The 19,664-nt window shown below is 48.8% G+C and overlaps 1 protein-coding gene across 1 annotated transcript in view; it reads right to left on the minus strand.

The window, feature by feature from the left end:
• ADARB2 (adenosine deaminase RNA specific B2 (inactive)) overlaps positions 1 to 19,664 on the minus strand; it is a 554,344-nt gene that overhangs the window by 42,122 nt on the left and 492,558 nt on the right. The window contains exons 5-6 of the mRNA XM_032171565.2: positions 15,864 to 16,032; positions 12,055 to 12,206 (exon numbers count right to left, since the gene is read on the minus strand). Of these exons, the coding sequence (XP_032027456.1) occupies positions 12,055 to 12,206; positions 15,864 to 16,032 (321 nt within the window). The remainder of the gene's footprint in view (positions 1 to 12,054; positions 12,207 to 15,863; positions 16,033 to 19,664) is intronic.

The raw sequence follows: 19,664 nt of genomic DNA on the forward strand, positions 1-19,664 counted from the left end.
GTCCTGAATGGTATTGCATAGGTTTTCTTCTAGGGTTTTTATGGTTTCAGGTCAAACATTTAAGTCTTTAATCCATCTTGAATTAATTTTTGTGTAAGGTGTAAGGAAGGGATCCAGTTTCAGCTTTCTACATATAGCTAGCCAGGTGTCCCAGCACCATTTATTAAATAGGGAATCCTTTCCCCATTGCTGGTTTTTGTCAGGTTTGTCAAAGATCAGATAATTGTATATATGTGGCATTATTTCTGAGGGCTCTGTTCTGTTCCGTTGGTCTATATCTCTGTTTTGGTACCAGTACCATGCTGTTTTGGTTACTGTAGCCTTGTAGTATAGTTTGAAGTCAGGTAGCGTGATGCCTCCAGCTTTGTTCTTTTGGCTTAGGATTGACTTGGTGATGCGGGCTCTTTTTTGGTTCCATATGAATTTTAGTTTTTTCTAATTCTGTGAAGAAAGTCATTAGTAGCTTGATAGGGATGGCATTGAATCTATAAATTACCTTGGGCAGTATGGCCATTTTCACAATATTGATTCTTCCAACCCATGAGCATGGAATGTTCTTCCATTTGTTTGTATCCTCTTTTATTTCATTGAGCAGTGGTTTATAGTTCTCCTTGAAGAGGTCCTTCACATCCTTTATAAGTTGGATTCCTAGGTATTTGATTCTCTTTGAAGCAACTGTGAATGGGAGTTCACTTATGATTTGGCTCTCTGTTTGTCTGTTATTGGTGTATAAGAATGCTTGTGATTTTTGCACATTGATTTTGTATCCTGAGGCTTTGCTGAAGTTGCTTATCAGCTTGAGGAGATTTGGGGCTGAGACAATGGGATTTTCTAAATATACAATCATGTCATCTGCAAACAGGGACAATTTGACTTCCTCTTTTCCTAATTGAATACCCTTTATTTTCTTCTCCTGCCCGATTGCCCTGGCCAGAACTTCCAACACTATGTTGAATAGGAGTGGTGAGAGAGGGCTTCCCTGTCTTGTGCCCGTTTTCAAAGGAAATGCTTCCAGTTTTTGTCCATTCAGTATGATATTGGCTGTGGATTTGTCATAGATAGCTCTTATTATTTTGAGATATGTCCCATCAATACCTAATTTATTGAGAGTTTTATCATGAAGCGTTGTTGAATTTTGTCAAAGGCCTTTTCTGCATCTATTGAGATAATCATGTGGTTTTTGTCTTTGGTTCTGTTTATATGCTGGATTACATTTATTGATTTTTGTATGTTGAACCAGCCTTGCATCCCAGGGATGAAGCCCTCTTGATCATGGTGGATAAGCTTTTTGATGTGTTGGTGGATTTGGTTTGCCAGTATTTTATTGAGGATTTTTGCATCAATGTTCATCAAGGATATTGGTCTAAAATTCTCTTTTTTGGTTGTGTCTCTGCCAGGCTTTGGTATCAGGATGATGCTGGCCTCATAAAATGCGTTAGGGAGGATTCCCTCTTTTTCTATTAATTGGAATAGTTTCAGAAAGAATGGTACCAGCTCCTCCTTGTACCTCTGGTAGAATTCGGCTGTGCATCCATCTGGCCCTGGACTTTTTTTGGTTGGTAAGCTATTGATTATTGCCTCAATTTCAGAGCCTGTTATTGGTCTATTCAGAGATTCAACTTCTTCCTGGTTTAGTCTTGGGAGAGTGTATGTGTCGAGGAATTTATCCATTTCTTCTAGATTTTCTAGTTTATTTGCATAGAGGTGTTTATAGTATTCTCTGATGGTAGTTTGTATTTCTGTGGGATCGGAGGTGATATCCCCTTTATCATTTTTTATTGCATCTATTTGAGTCTTCTCTCTTTTCTTCTTTATTAGTCTTGCTAGCGGTCTATCAATTTTGTTGATCTTTTCAAAAAACCAGCTCCTGGATTCATTAATTTTTTGAAGGGTTTTTTGTGTCTCTATTTCCTTCAGTTCTGCTCTGATCTTAATTATTTCTTGCCTTCTGCTAGCTTTTGAATGTGTTTGCTCTTGCTTTTCTAGTTCTTTTAATTGTGATGTTAGGGTGTCAGTTTTAGATCTTTCCTGCTTTCTCTTGTGGGCATTTAGTGCTATAAATTTCCCTCTACACATTGCTTTGCATGTGTCCCAGAGATTCTGGTATGTCGTGTCTTTGTTCTCATTGGTTTCAAAGAACATCTTTATTTCTGCCTTCATTTCATTATTTACCCAGTAGTCATTCAGGAGCAGGTTGTTCAGTTTCCATGTAGTTGAGCGGTTTTGAGTGAGTTTCTTAATCCTGAGTTCTAGTTTGATTGCACTGTGGTCTGAGAGACAGTTTGTTATAATTTCTGTCCTTTTACATTTGCTGAGGAGTGCTTTACTTCCAACTATGTGGTCAATTTTGGAATAGGTGTGGTGTGGTGCTGAAAGGAATGTATATTCTGTTGATTTGGGGTGGAGAGTTCTGTAGATGTCTATTAGGTCTGCTTGGTGCAGACCTGAGTTCAATTCCTGGTTATCCTTGTTAACTTTCTGTCTCATTGATCTGTCTGATGTTGACAGGGGGTGTTAAAGTCTCCCATTATTATTGTGTGGGAGTCTAAGTCTCTTTGCAGGTCACTAAGGACTTGCTTTATGAATCTGGGTGCTCCTGTATTGGGTGCATATATTTAGGATAGTTAGCTCTTCTTGTTGAGTTGATCCCTTTATCATTATGTAATGGCCTTCTTTGTCTCTTTTGATCTTTGTTGGTTTAAAGTCTGTTTTATCAGAGACTAGGATTGCAACTCCTGCCTTTTTTTGTTTTCCATTTGCTTGGTAGATCTTCCTCCATCCCTTTATTTTGAGCCTATGTGTGTCTCTGCACATGAGATGGGTTTCCTGAATACAGCACACTGATGGGTCTTGACTCTTTATCCAATTTGCCAGTCTGTGTCTTTTAATTGGAGCATTTAGCCCATTTACATTTAAAGTTAATATTGTTATGTGTGAATTTGATCCTGTCATTATGATGTTAACTGGTTATTTTGCTTGTTAGTTGATGCAGTTTCTTCCTAGCCTTGATGGTCTTTACAATTTGGCATGTTTTTGCAGTGGCTGGTACTGGTTGCTCCTTTCCATGTTTAGTGCTTCCTTCAGGAGCTCTTTTAGGGCAGGCCTGGTGGTGACAAAATCTCTCAGCATTTGCTTGTCTCTAAAGTATTTTATTTCTCCTTCACTTATGAAACTTAGTTTGGCTGGATATGAAATTCTGTGTTGAAAATTCTTTTCTTGAAGAATGTTGAATATTGGTCCTCACTCTCTTCTGGCTTGTAGAGTTTCTGCAGAGAGATCAGCTGTTAGTCTGATGGGCTTCCCTTTGTGGGTAACCTGACCTTTCTCTCTGGCCGCCCTTAACATTTTTTCCTTCATTTCAACTTTGGTGAATCTGACAATTATGTGTCTTGGAGTTGCTCTTCTCAAGGAGTATCTTTGTGGCGTTCTCTGTATTTCCTGAATTTGAATGTTGGCCTACCTTGCTGGATTGGGGAAGTTCTCCTGGATAATATCTTGGAGAGTGTTTTCCAACTTGGTTCCATTCTCCCCGTCACTTTCACGTACACCTATCAGATGTAGATTTGGTCTTTTCACATAGTCCCATATTTCTTGGAGCCTTTGTTTGTTTCTTTTTATTCTTTTTTCTCTAAACTTCTCTTCTCGCTTCATTTCATTCATTTCATCTTCCATCACTGATACCCTTTCTTCCAGTTGATCGCATCAGCTACTGAGGCTTCTGCATTCGTCATGTAGCTCTCATGCCTTGGTTTTCAGCTCCATCAGGTCCTTTAAGGACTTCTCTGTATTGATTTTTCTAGTTATCCATTCGTCTAATTTTTTTTCAAAGCTTTTAACTTCTTTGCCATTGGTTCGATTTTCCTCCTGTAGCTCAGAGTAGTTTGATCCTCTGAAGCCTTCTTTTCTCAACTCGTCAAAGTCATTCTCCATCCAGCTGTGTTCCACTGCTGGTGAGGAGCTGCGTTCCTTTGGAGGAGGAGAGGTGCTCTGATTTTTAGAGTTTCCAGTTTTTCTGCTCTGTTTTTTTCCCATCTTTGTGGTTTTATCTACCTTTGGTCTTTGATGATGGTGACATACAGATGGGTTTTTGGTGTGGATGTCCTTTCTGTTTGTTAGTTTTCCTTCTAACAGACAGGACCCTCAGCTGCAAGTCTGTTGGAGTTTGCTAGAGGTCCACTCCGGACCCTGTTTGCCTGGGTATCAGCAACGGTGGCTGCAGAACAGTGGATTTTGGTGAACTGCAAATGCTGCTGCCTGATCATTCCTCTGGAAGTTTTGTCTCAGAGGGGTACCTGGCCGTGTGAGGTGTCAGTCCACCCCTACTGGGGGGTGCCTCCCAGTTAGGCTACTCAGGGGTCCGGGACCCACTTGAGGAGGCAGTCTGCCTGTTCTCAGATCTCAAGCTGCGTGCGGGAGAACCACTACTCTCTTCAAAGCTGTCAGACAGGGACATTTAAGTCTGCAGAGGTTACTGCTGTCTTTTTGTTTGTCTGTGCCCTGCCCCTAGATGTGGAGCCTACAGAGGCAGGTAGGCCTCCTTGACCTGTGGTGGGCTTCACCCAGTTCGAGCTTCCCGGCTGCTTTGTTTACCTTATCAAACAACTAACTGGGCAATGGCGGGTGCCCCTCCCCCAGCCTCACTGCTGCCTTGCAGTTTGATCTTGGACTGCTGTGCTAGCAATCAGCAAGACTCCGTGGGCATAGGACCCTCCGAGCCAGGTGCGGGATATAATCTCCTGGTGTGCCGTTTTTTAAGCCCGTTGGAAAAGTGCAGTATTAGGGTGGGAGTGACCCGATTTTCCAGGTGCCGTCTGTCACCGCTTTCTTTGACTAGGAAAGGGAACTCCCGACCCCTTGCGCTTCCCAGGTGAGGCAATGCCTTGCCCTGCTTTGGCTCGTGCACGGTGCGCTGCACCTACTGTCCTGCATCCACTGTCTGGCACTCCCCAGTGAGATGAACCCGGTACCTCAGTTGGAAATGCAGAAATCACCCGTCTTCTGCGTCGCTCACACTGGGAACTGTAGACCAGAGCTGTTCCTATTTGGCCATCTTGGCTCCTCCCACTAGAACCTCATTTCTAAATGAGGATGTGCTTTAGAAAATTGTTCAAGTGAATCTTTTATTTTTAGGGGAGAATCAAAAGGAGTTGGAGACAAACATCAAGAGGTTTGTCCCCTGGGGAGCTAAAGACTTATCTAAAAAGCATTGCATGGTTGCTATAATCACAAGGGGGAGAGAGAGCACCAAAAATGAAACAAACCACAGGCATGAGAAAAGAAGAAAATATTTTTATACACCAAATAAATTTTAGATTTTCAAACTGTCTTCAAAAGGCATATCCCAGAAAGTCTGCCTGTGAAGCAACCCAGTATTCATTGTAATAATAATATCCACAGTGGTTACCATGTGGCCATGTGGGTGCACTTTGCCTTATTTGATTGATGATGATGATGATAGTGATGATGCTGGATTATAACGCCATTAAAATTCATTATCCTGCACTGCACGGATATTATCATATTTTGCATATTTCTGTAACTCAGTGGGAAAATCTGAAGACAGGAATTTAAGGAACTGTATTTTATATTCCCTGACTTCCTATGGGATTTTGGTTAAATCTCTTGAACTACCTTTCTAATCGTTGAATAGAATTGGCTTAGAACAAATGTACTAGGCTCATAGCATGAACTTGTAGGTAAGTATATGACATAATCTATTTTTCTTGGCATTTTCTGGACACAGACTGGAGAATTTAAGCTGCTAAGTTCTCAGAAAATGGCTGTAAGAACTGAGTTTACCAGGTTATTTAAAAACCATGCCAAGAAAGAATTTGCAGGCAGGTCATTGGTGGGTTGGGAGGAGAGGAGCTGCTCAACCACAGTGAAGTACAGAGATCCTCATCTTCTGCTCCATCTGGGCTCTTTCAGAACTGCCTGAGTTCTATCCCAGGCCTTCTAGGGCCACTAAGGGACCCGTCGCCCTCTGTGAGTCTGCGCTGAGAGCAGTCATTGGAACCCTGACTCTAACATAGACACACGCAGCATGTTCTCCTGGCTGTGGGAATAAATGTCTTTCAGGCATTTGTCCCTATCTTAACTGACCTGGCCCTTCTAGGTCCAGGGGAAAGCCACAGATGTGGCAGTTTTGAGTCACCTTAGATGAATGGAGTAGCCCTGGGTCGCATGACATTGAAGACTGAGTCTGCGGTCTCTGTCGCGAAAGCAACTTTCCCCTCGGTCACACGCGATGCACCACAAACACTTTTCCTTCCTGCCCATGACGCCACAGAGCGGGGAGTCTGGCCATAAGCTCTGCCTGGCCTCTGCACACAGACGGGCTACCAGGCCGTCTACGCCTCCAAGCCCTTGCTACAAAGCAAGCAAGGCAACAAATGCCCAGTCTGAGGACTTGAACTTTAAGGAGTTCAAACCTCGTGGCTCAAAACCCGACCTGTGCTCAGAAAACTAGAGTCTTAGATAACTCTCTGCCCCAAATGTATCAGAATCTTGGCCAGAGTGCATGAGGTGAGCTGCATTGGTAAACACCGGCCTGGGACCCTGATAGATAAGCTAGAGCTAGAAACAACAAACTTGAATGAATGCCTTCTGAAGCTAGCAGGCGACACAGCCCCCAAAATACCTGAGACCAGTTGGCACTGATACCATGTCTAAGGCCTCCAGGAATGGGGAATTTATGATCTATCTAGACAGATGTTTTTGAGGGGAAAAATAAAATGGGGACATCTAGAATTTCTTGAGCCACATGCATCTCAGGAAAGTGGGGCTTGATGGCAACTCCAGGGCCCTCGTGTTGTGTCTAAGACTTGGAGCCCCTGAGCCTGGGCCTCGGGTGGTTGGGGCTCGGGGAACCCCTGGTCCTGCTGAGCTGTTGGAGCAGGTTGCTGCTGGGAGGCAGCTACTCAGCAGCCACCAGAGAGTCAGAAGTGTGCTCCTAGAATCCCCAAGTCAGACTCGCCTCTCTCCTGGGCCTTTGGTTACATGACACTTACCGTAATGATTATTTAAACCTATCTATCTACAGAAATTTTTTCTTATGCTCTACTCTGTGTTCCTTCATTTTTAAAAGAAGGGGAACAATCCTGGGCACGAAACTTCTCTTTGCCTTAATCACGTCATAGTTATATTGATAGATGCATCAGATACCTGTCATGTGCTTGTGTGTGCACATATGCTTATGTATGTGTGTTTGTGCACATGTACTTATGTATGTGTGTGCACACGTGCTTATGTATCTGTATGTGCAGATGTGCTCATGTACATGTTTGTGTGCACACATGTGCTTATGTACGTGTGCGCACACATGTGCTTATGTCTGCACATGTGCGTATGTGTGCACATATGCTTATGTATATGTATGTGCACATGCGTGCTCATGTATGTGCGTGTGTACATGTACTTATGTTTTTGTGTGCACATGTGTTATGTATGTGTGTGTGCACATGTGCTTATGTGTGTGTATGTATGGGTATATATGTGTGAGAAAGAGAAGTCTGGCACAGTTGAGAGAGAGGTTAGCAGGCATGGCCCCTGTGGAGATGCACAATAGCTCGATGCAGGCCAAATGGGAGATTGAGGAAGGGATGAGCTGAAGTGACCAGGACCAAGCACTGTGCTGGTGAGAGGAGACACGGCAGGTCCAGAAGGGGTCAGAGGCAGAGAGCACTGGAGAAGACTGAGACCTCTGTCCAGAGTCTCCTTCGGTTTCAGATGAGCTCCTCTGGCCCCCAGCAAAGGTCTTGGTGGAGGGGAGTGAGCTCTCTGCACTCTGCGGCCGCTGCATTTGTGAGAATAACATCATGGCCCTCAGGGCTTCCTTCATTCCCTGGGCTTCTTTTGGGAGTGTGGGCCTCTGAATTGGAGGGGAAGTGCTGCTGGGTTTCTGCAGGGTTAATCCATAGGAGGGAGGCAGTGCCAGCTGCAGACCTCTGGGAACAGTGCAAACTGGAGGTGTCCAGCTCCCGCCGCCAGCCTTTCCTCTGGGGGCTTGTCACCATTGACACTGCCCTTGGTTAGCCCTGGAGGAGCCCCTCACAGCAAAATCTGGCCACTTGCATCCCCTTATCCGTGGTCCAACCCTCTTTAAAGGGTAACAAAGAAATACACCGCCTGAGTTAGCAACGTGGAGGCCTCTGCCCCTTATTGTAAAGGAGCTTAAAGCATCTCTCTGCAGGGGAAATGGCAGGAGTTGTACAACTCCTGAAGGTCTCTGCCTTCCTCAGGCAGTTCGAAGGATGCAGAGCCTGCTCTCTGAAGGGTTCTTCCAAGCAGAGAACAGCAGGAACTTGAGTTCTCCTGCCTTTACTGAGTGACTTTGGCAGACGAGTCCCTGTTATAGGAGAGTTCACCAAGTACCTTCCTTCTCCACGCTCTCCACATAGGAGAGCAGAGGAGCGGCACCAGCCCAATGTAGAGGCACAGCACAGGCAGGAGTTTCTCAATTTTGCCTGGCATATCTGCTGCAAAAATGTGAGAAAAATGCTTTATTTTTTTCTCCTACCAGCACCTGCCACTTCTTTTTTTTTTTTTTTTTTTTTTTTTTGAGACGGAGTCTCGCTCTGTCGCCCAGGCTGGAGTGCAGTGGCGCAATCTTGGCTCACTGCAAGCTCCGCCTCCCGGGTTCACGCCATTCTCCTGCCTCAGCCTCTCCGAGTAGCTGGGACTACAGGCGCCCGCCACCACGCCCGGCTAATTTTTTTTTTGTATTTTTAGTAGAGACAGGGTTTCACCGTAGTCTCGATCTCCTGACCTCGTGATCCGCCTGCCTCAGCCTCCCAAAGTGCTGGGATTACAAGCGTGAGCCACCACGCCCGGCCAGCACCTGCCACTTCTTAAAAGCACCATGAAATAAAAGAGTTGTGTGTCTGGAAGTGAACCTCAGGGTGCCTCGGAGAATGTATTTGTTTTTCTAAAGCACAGACACTGCAGTTGGAAGTGAGGGCTGGCTGGAGAGGCTGCAGTTGGTGATCGATGTACAGAGACGTGGGAGGCCCAATGGACTAGAACTGTCTCCTGGGGAGACACGGGGTCTCAGGCGTGGACAAGGCTCCTGCTGTTCTCACTCAGCCCTCTCCCAACTCCCACCAGGGACACATTAGCCAAGGAAGAGGCTGGATAAATTAGCGCCAACCCCAGGCATTTGGCAGGACTTTTCCTCTCGATTCTGAGGGTTCCTAGTTGGGTCTTTACGATGCCAACCCTTTAAAGAAGAATGAGCTGTCCAATGGACCAGATTTCACAAAACTCCCAATAGCTGTGCAGTACACCAGATTTCACAGTTTTATAGGGTGAGCTGGTATCATGTAGCTCTGGCTTGCTGAATATGTCCAGTGAAAATGAAGCCACTCCTGGTGGTTTTTCTGTCTCTCTGTTCCTGAGTTGGCCTGGTAGTGGGGGGGTGCCCTGTGTGATCTTGTGGGGCCACACTGGGCTCCCTTCCCTCTGGGGAGGGCTGTGTCCACTTCTCAGGTACTCAGGCCACCCCTGCCTCTCTCTCCCTCCTGCAGGAAGTTCCTTTAAAAGTCCCTGATGCAGGCTTCCTTTTCTTCATTCCCAGTTTGACGGGATTCTCTCATTTAATTTCCAAAGGGTGTGGAAATGCTACCCAAATTCACTTACAGAGAACCCTATCCAGCCACCCCAGAGGATCCACTTACAGAGAACCCTATCCAGCCATCCCAAAGGGAAAGCAGTGGGGCTGGAGGGAAGTCCGCAAAAAGGAGGAGGAATGTTTCTGGGCCAGCATCCCATGTGAGGACTGCAGAATCAGGCTAAGCTCATGTGAGGTTAAAGACACCATTTTCCCCACACCTTCTTGTCTTTGGTGGAGGCTGCATGACAAGCCTGGACAACAGCAGAGTGTTACAAAAATGCTTAATTTTCCTTACCTTGGTAATTAAAACGCCATGTAGCCTTCCACCAGAGGACAGTCAGCCCAAAGCCAAGCCTTAATAGCTGTGTGCTGTCCATGTATGTCTACCAGAGATTTCCTCCCTTATCAGGACTGGACCCCTCATCATACACATATCACATACACCACACACCACACATACCACATACACACACACACACACACATAGACACACACCACATACAACACATACACATACACACACACACACCAACACACACACCACACATACCACATACACCACACACATACCACATACACCGCACACACCACACATACACCACACACACCACACATACACCACACACACCACACATACCACATACACCACACACACCACACATACACCACACACACCACACATACCACATACACCGCACACATACCACATACACCGCACACATACCACATACACCACACACACCGCACACATACCACATACACCGCACACATACCACACATACCACATACACCGCACACATACCACACACACCGCACACATAGCCCACATACACCACATACACACCACACATACCACATACACCACACACCACATACATAGCACATACCACACACACAGCACACACAGCACACATGCCTACATACACAGCGACACATACCACATACATAGATTTACACACATACCACACACATAGCACACATACCACATACACCACACACCACATACATAGCACATACACCACACACATACCACATACACCGCACACATAGCACACATACCACATACATAGCACACACACCACACACACCACATGCATTGCCTGCCTTGAAAGATCTACCTGGAGCTGCTTCTGGAAAGGGTGTGGGAGCATGTGAATGTGTGTGTGGTGTATGTGATATGCACGTGGTATATGTGTGTGGTATATGTGGTCTGTGTGTGGTGTGTGGTATGCATGTGGCATACATGTGTATGTGGTATGCATATGTGGCATACATGGCATGCATGTAGTGTATGTGATATGCATGTGGTGTATATGGTATGTGTGGTGTGTGTGACGTGTGTGGTGGTATATGTGGTATGCATGCGTGGTGTATGTGCTATTTGTGTGGTGTGTGGTATATGTGGTATGTTTGTGGTATATGTGATGTGCGTGGTGTATGTGGTCTGGCATGTGTGTGGTATGTGTGGTGTGTGTGTACAGTGTATGTGGTATGCATGTAGTGTGTGTAGGGTGTGTGTGGTGTGGTATATGTGGGGTGTATGTGGTTTGTGTGTAGTGTATGTGATATGCATGTGGGTATATGTGGCATGTGTGTGGTGTGTGTGGTATATGTGGTATGCATATGTGGTATGCATATGTGGTGTGTATGTGCTATGTGTTGTGTGGTATGTGTGTGGTGTGTGTGTGGTGTATGTGGTATATACATATGTGTGTGACATATGCAGATAGCACTAAGCAATAGGATTTCATCATTAAAATGAAAGAGAGGAGTTTCCCTGAAGCACCTTTTCTTTTATCATGGAGTTGCTGATGTCAAGGGTGGCATCAAGGGAGAGCCCCACCCTGCCCCATGCCCTGCCCTCCGACCCTGGCAATCACAGCATCACTGCCCTTTGCTGATGGAGAGGACAGAGGGGCGGGGGCTGCATGGATGCATTCTGTCCCACCCCCACCAATAAATGCTTACACGGCAGGTTTGCAATGGAACTTTACAGTTCACCTGGGGAGACCCCTTTGCAGGGAATCACTCATCCCTGGCTTGGTTGCAAAAGCTGAGCTTTTTTTCCCTCCAACACTGTGAGCGAAGGCAAGCAGAGCCAGTTGGAATTTGCTCCCAGCCTGCGTAACTCTCACTGGCCTTCCCTTCATTCCATTGTCCCAGCCCAGGGTACAGAGATTGTCTGAGTGATTAAAGCAGAGAACTATGGCAATTAGGTGGCTAATTTTAGGCCTCAGACTGCTCTTCTGCCAATCACTTGAGCATTTCAGACTAAGATTTTGGAGGCATGGTTATCCCACTAATTGTAGACGCAATCCCCTTCCAGTACCCAAGGGCCCCACACACCACGCCCCCGCACTGGTCTGTGAAAGCCCAGGACAGAGTCCCAGATAGAGGGAGCTGGGGGCTGTTGGCCTACAGAAGGTAAAAGCATTGTCTCTTACGGTCTGTGGTGATCTCGTAGGGAGAGTGGAGTCTTGCGTCTCCACAGGGGGAGGTGCTCACGTAGAGATGGAAGAGGATGTTTTCTCGCAGCCGGTAGCCACCTTCTTTTAACCGTACAAATATCGATCGCTCCGAGTCCTCGCGCCGCTTGCTAGAGTCACAAAGAGGTTTGGGGTCATTTATTACAAACCAAACCAGAAACATTCCAACCAGGTGAACGCTTGAGTCGTGTTTTGTAGAGTTGTTCCCCAAGTTTTTTCTTTATCTTTTTCCTTTTTTTTTTTTTTTTTTTTTTTGAGATGGAGTCTTGTTCTGTCGCCCAGGCTGGAGTGCAATGGTGCGATCTTGGCTCACTGCAACCTCCACCCACTGAGTTCAAGCAATTCTTCTGCCTTGGGTATCAAGCAATACTCAGCCTCCCGAGTAGCTGGGATTACAGGCATGTGCCACCATGCCTAGTTCATTTTTGTATTTTTAGTAGATATGGGGTTTCACCATGTTGGCCAGGTTTGTCTTGAACTCCCAGCCTCAGGTGATCTGCCTACCTCAGCCTCCCAAAGTGCTGGGATTACAGGTGTGAGCTGCTGCACCTGGCCCCCAGGTTTTTTCTTCACACCCCATAGTGTGTCTTTTCCCTGCACCAACACTTCTAGAACAGGCAGCAATGAAACTACGTGAATGTGAAAGTGACTGGCAGAAACCCTGCTTTCTTACCCCCCTCGACATTTACCTGTCAGGGTTATTATTATTTTCTAAAGATAAGGTCTTGCTCTGTTGCTGCCCACGCTGGAGTGCAGTAGCGCGATCATGGCTCACTCTAGCCTCGGCTTCCTGGGCTCAAGTGATTCTCCTGCCTCAGCCTCCCAAGTAGCTGAGACTACAGGTGCACACCACCATGTGAGGCTAATTTATTTACTTTTTCATAGAAACAGGGTCTTGCTTTGTTGCCCTGAGTGGTCTGGAACTCCTGGGCTCAAGCGATCCACTTGCCCCAGGCTCCGAAACTGCTGGGATTACAGGTGTGAGCCACCATGATCTTTTTTTTTTTTTTTTTTTGAGATGGAGTCTCGCTTCGTCCCAGGCTGCAGAGCAGTGGTGCAGTCTTGGCTCACTGCAACCTCTGCCTCCTGGGTTTGAACAATTCTCCTGCCTCAGCCTCCTGAGTAGTTGGGATTACAGGTGCATGCCACCATACCCAGCTAATTTTTGTATTTTTAGTAGAGACAGGGTTTTGCCATGTTGGCCAGGCTGGTCTTGAACTCCTGACTTCAGGTGATCCACTCGCCTTGGCCTGCCAAAGAGCTGGGATTACAGGCGTGAGCCACCGCACCCGGCCCCACCATTATCTTTTACCAAGCCATTTTTTCCCATTGCTGTTCACCCACATCTATCTGTCTATACACCTGTGATTCTGTGGATTTGCCAGTGCTGCTCGTGGCCATACCTCACGGTGGACTGTGGGTTTGATGTAGCCTAAGTTGGCAGCTTGTGCGTGATTAAAAGGAGGAAAGGAGCTGTAGGAAGGCCTGGGCTCAGTCACCAGCACAGGCGGGAGTGGAGAGCCGCGGGGAAACGGCTTTCCTTCTGCATCCAGCCATGACCCAGGTGGGGCGGGAGAGGTCCCAGCCTCTCTCTGATGTTGAATGATTCGGCCTGTTGCAAAACCCCCACCAGCTGTGAAGCTCGAGCTGAGCAGCCTCACGTCAGCCCCACCGTAGCGGGCGCTGAACGAATGCGCCTGTATTTCCTTCTTCGGTGTTTATTCCCTGCATCCTGGTGGTTATTCCCTGCATCCCGGTGTTTATTCCCTGCATCCCGGTGTTCATTTCCCTGCGTCTCGGTGTTCATTTGCCTGCATCCCGGTGTTTATTCCCTGCTTCTCGGTGTTTATTCCCTGCTTCCCCGTGTTTATTCCCTGCTTCCCGGTGTTTATTCCCTGCATCCCGGTGTTTATTCCCTGCGTCCCGGTGTTTATTCCCTGCCTCTGGGTGTTTATTCCCTGCGCCCCGGTGTTTATTCCCTGCTTCCCGGTGTTTATTCCCCTGCTTCCTGGCCATCTACTTTCTGCCGGTCTTGCTGTTTTCGCGTGTTCTGCCCCATGGGTGATGGATTGTGTTCTGTGGGGCCCTGAGATCACACAGGCAACAGAACAGACATTTTCTCCACAGGAAGCCCTTGTGGCATCCAGCAACCTTCCTGCCTCTGTGCCTGCACTCTGCCCACAGCCACTGTCCTCCACTGCCCCAGCTGCCTCCCCCAGGACCTTTGGCAAATGTGTCCCAAGCCTGGACCCTGGCGCAGGGCCTGTCAGCCACATGGCTGCCCTGGACCCCCCCCTCCCCTGTGCTGGTTCCCCATGCAGGGCAGGCGTCGGGTGCACCTGTCTATGGATTCCCTAGCTGGTGGCACAGCACCAAGCATGTAACCAGCTCCTGGTAAATATTGGCCCAGTTGCCTGCTCTGACACAAACAAGAGCGAGGGATCTTGGAGACAGTCCCAGTTGAGCAGGTGGACATTTAGGAGAAATCCTTCCCTACATTCGGAGATATTTCTGTTCCCCCATATCCAACTCCTGCTGCACCCTGTAGGCCTCAGGGAACTGAGGGATGGGTTCAACCTGTGGCTCCCTGCTCGGAGGCTCAGATAAGAATGAGCTGAGTGTGGGCTGAGCGCAGTGGCTCATGCCTGTAATCCCAGCACTTTGGGAGGCCGAGGCGGGTGGACCACTTGAGGTCAGGAGTTTGAGAGCAGTCTAGCCAACGTGATGAAACCCCGTCTCTACTAAAAATACAAAAATTAGCCAGGCGTGGTGGTGAATGCCTGTAGTCCCAGCTACTCAGGAGGTTGAGGTGGGAGAATTGCTTCAACCCGGGAGGCAGAGGTTGCAGTGAGCTGAGATCATGCCACTGCACTCCAGCCTGGGTGACAGGGCAAGACTCCGTCTCAAAAAAAAAAAAATGAGCTGAGTGTGTTAAGGTGTTGTTTTCAGCAGCGTCTGCTTTTAGGGCTACACGTGGGCCTTTCTCCTTTTGTGTGGCTTTTGCACAGCTGATGGGCACGGAGATGACCCTTGCCAAAGCCCCCCAAGGTCCCATTACTTGTGGATTTGAGGAACACAGACGGCTTCAAGGGATGTGAAAGCGTAGACAGGAGACACAGGAGGGAGTGTTTCGGGCAAGGGGCCCACAGTGAGCCCTCGGGACTGAACGGCCCAGCCTGGGGGTGTGTCGGAGAGGCCACATGCTGCAAACCACCTGGGTTTCGCTCCCGTCTAAGGTGTCTCAGGGACAGGAGGCTGCCCCATGACAGTCACCTCTGCCTGACGGCCAGAGCAGGCCACGGAACCCTGGGAATTCCAATACTGGGGCACAGTTCTCAGGGCCTCAGCAGCCTCTTCACATGTACTTGGCACAGGAGGCAAGAAGACAGCGCGTCTCCAAGCCACTCCTTGGACACTGCACTCATGTTCTCTGAGGGCAACGGCGGAAAAGGGGGCAGTGCAGGAATGTAGGGGGCGTGGGGAACCGAGGCCAGGAGAGGGTGGCCTTGCCCGGGAGGACGAGGGCTGCAAAGGTGTTTTCTGGAGGGAAACGTGGAGTAAGGAGGAAGCCTGGAATTTTAGCATCTTCCCAGCCCGCACGGTGGCTCTATTGGTGCGCCAGGGATGTCTCTAGTCTGAATAAAAAGGGATGCTTCCTGGCTCACCCTGTGCCAGGATAGAGGGAAGCGTGTTCTGAGCCAGGCATCTCCCTGGCAGCCCCCAGCCGTGGCTTCCGCCTACCCTGGAGCCCGTCACCAGCCGCTCACCTCAGGTGCAGCTCCAGCTGCGTGTAGAGGAAGTGCAGGAACGCCCGCCGGGCCACGACCTCCGCGTGGCAGTCATTCACCACCAGCCCCTGGTCACTGAGGTGCTCGCCGCTGATGCACTTGGTCCCCGAGGACAGGGCCACGACCTGCGCCTGCCGAGCGTCCAGGCCTGGGGACACAGACAGTGTCAGAGCAGCGTGGCCCATGGCCCCCGTCTCCCTCCTTCTCGGCCTTTTCAGGGTCTCACAACAGCGGTTTCCTTGGGTTAGGAAACCTTGGAAACTGCGTTTTGAGAGCTGGGAAGCGAGGCTTCTGTGTGCCCAGGCCGTCATGGGTGACCGCCTACCTGAGGGATTCCCATTTGCTCCATGGCGGCTGGAGACGGCACTCAAAGTGCCTCTGTTATCCTTAAGGTTGCTGAAATGCTCCTTAGGCACCAGAGGAGCAGAGTTTTGAGGTCAAACTTACTACCAGGGCAGTTTTGTCCACCTCTGAGTCCCAGGTCTCCTGTGAGTGGGAGCAGTGCTGGCTGCGGCCTGGGCTTCCTGCCCAACCTTTAACCACCTTTGTGCTTTCTCCTGTCCTCCAATGGGATCAGGGCAGGACAGGAGCTGATGAACCCTTCACCCTAACACAGAAACACAGGACAGGAGCTGATGAACCTGTCACACTAACACAGAAACGCAGGACAGGAGCTGATGAACCTGTCACACTAACACAGAAACGCAGGACAGGAGCTGATGAACCTGTCACACTAACACAGAAAGGAGGCTGGATGTGTCATTTTAACCATAGTCAAAGGAACCCCATCCACAAAAATGATACTCTCTTCAGGGACTGAAAACAAAACAAAACAAAGAAACCTCAAAACAACCCCCAACGTGACGTCCTTAAAGTGTAATATCCATCACTTTGTTTAAGGAGAAGCTGGAAGACACGAGCCAATGTTTGTTTGCTCTGCTCTAACAGGTCTGTGTGGATGTGTATTTTCTCTGCACTTAGATGGTGAATTCCTTGAGGACACAAGTCAGAATTTTCACCAACGACTCCAAGCAGGGGCTCCCTGGGGAGTCCGTGTCATTAGACGGGTCAGTGTTGCCGATCCAATAACAAATCCACCATCCAGGCCCTTCGGCTGGAGGTGGCGGGTATGTTGTGGACGCCCAGGAGCCTTGGGATGTGACAGCCACCGGCTGGACCCGGATCCCAGGCGAAGTGAGGGCAGCACAGAGACTTGTTAGCCGCTGATCGCAGCCACGTCCACGGAGTTACCTGGTAAATACATGTCTGGACCATTTCTTGGAAGAGGTGACACGCAAATTCATGTCACGCCAGAAACAGACCTCCCTCCCATCTTAAATAAAATCAACTTCCCCATGGCAAACGGTGCTGGGCTGGTCATGAGCACTTCTCACTTCTCACACACTTGTTCCTCTGATGTGACTTTTTCTCCCCTGAGAACTTAGTTCTTGAGCCCTGAGGGCATCTGCCCTCTCTGGGCCCCACCGCGGGATCTATCTTTATGAGATAAAAGGGTGGTGTCAGCAGCTACCAGTGACAGCCAGGGAGAATTCGGGGCTGGGAGGGACTGAGCACGGGGGGAGTGCCCCGCAGAGGCCCAGCGGCATCCTTGCCCCCGTGGCTCTGCAGCTGGGGTCTGTCTGTCCAGTCTCCTTCCTTCCAGGCAAAGCGGTCTAGCACAGCCCCCGCCTCCTGCCCATGTCCACTGCTCTCTCCGCTCACCCCAGCTTCTCCCAGCAGCCCCTGTTTCTGTGCCTGAAGAGAACTCCATGGTCCTGGTTCTGTTGTCTACCCACTGCCCCCTCCCTGGTGGGAATGGACTGCTCCTGAGCTCAGGAAGTGACCAGACTTCCCCACGCCGCTTTAATCAGAACAGGACACGACCAGCCCCCCTGAGTTTCCTCCCCCAGGAAGGTTTGTGAGCAGCTGCCGGGTTCCAGGTCCAGGCCTCCTCCTCTCTCAGCCATCCTGGTGGCGGGGGCTGCCTCCCAGCGGGGGTCCCAGAAGTGGAGGAGGAGATGGGACCAGGATCTAAGGCCACAGGGAGCTGGGGTGGGCGGCTGCTACTGACTCTGCCAGGGGTGGGAGCCACCATCTCACTCAGGCCGTCAGTGACATGTGGACTGTTGAGAAATGGTTCACAAGGATGACATCGCGATGCAGAAACCACCCCGCAGGTTCCAGCTTCGTTAAAGCAGGTATTTAGAGAAACGGGAAACACATTGATAACGATCCCTAACAAGTTTCAGTGTTCATGACTGGTGCACGTGCAGTCTCTGGTGGAAATGGACAACTCTTCAGGAATAAGTGCTGTGGCCCGTGAGGCCCCGGCCTGCTCCTCCTCTTTGGATTCCGTGGAAATTGGAGCTGTAGAAAAAAGCAACTGCTTTCCCTTCAGCCCTCATTGATTCCCAGCTCCGTTTGGCTCCACACTCTGCCACACTCAGCACAATTACGTGGCCCAAGAAGTGCATTGTTTGCATATTCATTTCATGATTCCCACCCCCACGGCCAGCACCACGCTCCCTACACAGGAGACGCGAAACCTGGACCGAGGGAGATGACGCGGTCAGAAACGGCTGCAGCAAGAGAAGTCGTATGAGAAATGTCGCAGAAGTGCTGTACACGGAATGTCACCAGCATGACAGCGACGGCGAGGGAGGAAAAGGGAGAGACGGACTCACAGCCAGGGAGCTTCTGCACAGGTGGCGGGAGGAGGCGTCCTAGGCAGAGTGGGCATGGCAGCCAGAGGCACGGATGGGAAAGGGCACAGGCGCATTCTGTGTAATCTGCGTATTCTGCGGGATGTTGTAGCCTGTGGGAGACGTGTGGGAAAGTGGCGAAGCTTCAAAGGCAGGTGGAAATCAGTCACAGAGGCCTTGAAGATCTAGCTCTTCACCAATAGACAATGGGAGCTGTGAAAGGGTTTTCCGGAAGGACAGCAGTACTGTTGCCCATGAGTGAGTGCTCGGTTGCACAGGAGGAGAGAAGGGGCCAGGACACTGGGTGGGAGGCCAGGGCTGGACATGGTGCATGAGGACTTAGGAAGCGCCCTCAGGAGTGGATTGGTGGGAGGGACCCAGAGAGCACAGCAAGGACCGAATCCACAGGATTTGGGAAATTTACACAGAGGATGGGGGAGAGGAAGAAGCCAGAAAATGTGCTTGAGTACCATACATTACAAATAAGAAATAGGAAGATTTTTATTTTTATTTTTTTTATTATACCTTAAGTTTTAGGGTACATATGCACAACGTTTAGGTTTGTTACATATGTATACATGTGCCATGTTGGTGTGCTGCACCCATTAACTCGTCATTTAACATTAGGTGTATCTCCTAATGCTATCCCTCCTGCTCCCCCGACCCCACAACAGGCCCTGGTGTGTGATGTTCCCCTTCCTGTGTCCATGTGTTCTTCTCATTGTTCAATTCCCACCTATGAGTGAGGACATGCGGTGGTTGGTTTTTTGTCCTTGAGATAGTTTGCTGAGAATGATGGTTTCCAGCTTCAACCATGTCCCTACAAAGGACATGAACTCATCCTTTCTTATGGCTGCATAGTATTCCATGGTGTATATGTGCCTCATTTTCTTAATCCAGTCTATCATTGTTGAACATTTGGGATGGTTCCAAGTCTTTGCTATTGTGAATAGTGCCGCAATAAACATACGTGTGCATGTGTCTTTATAGCAGCATGATTTATAATCTTTTGGGTATATACTCAGTAATGGGATGGCTGGGTCAAATGGTATTTCTAGTTCTAGATCCCTGAGGAATC

This window comes from Hylobates moloch, unplaced genomic scaffold (assembly GCF_009828535.3).
Source record: "Hylobates moloch isolate HMO894 unplaced genomic scaffold, HMol_V3 SCAFFOLD_2, whole genome shotgun sequence".
Lineage (NCBI taxonomy): Eukaryota > Metazoa > Chordata > Mammalia > Primates > Hylobatidae > Hylobates > Hylobates moloch.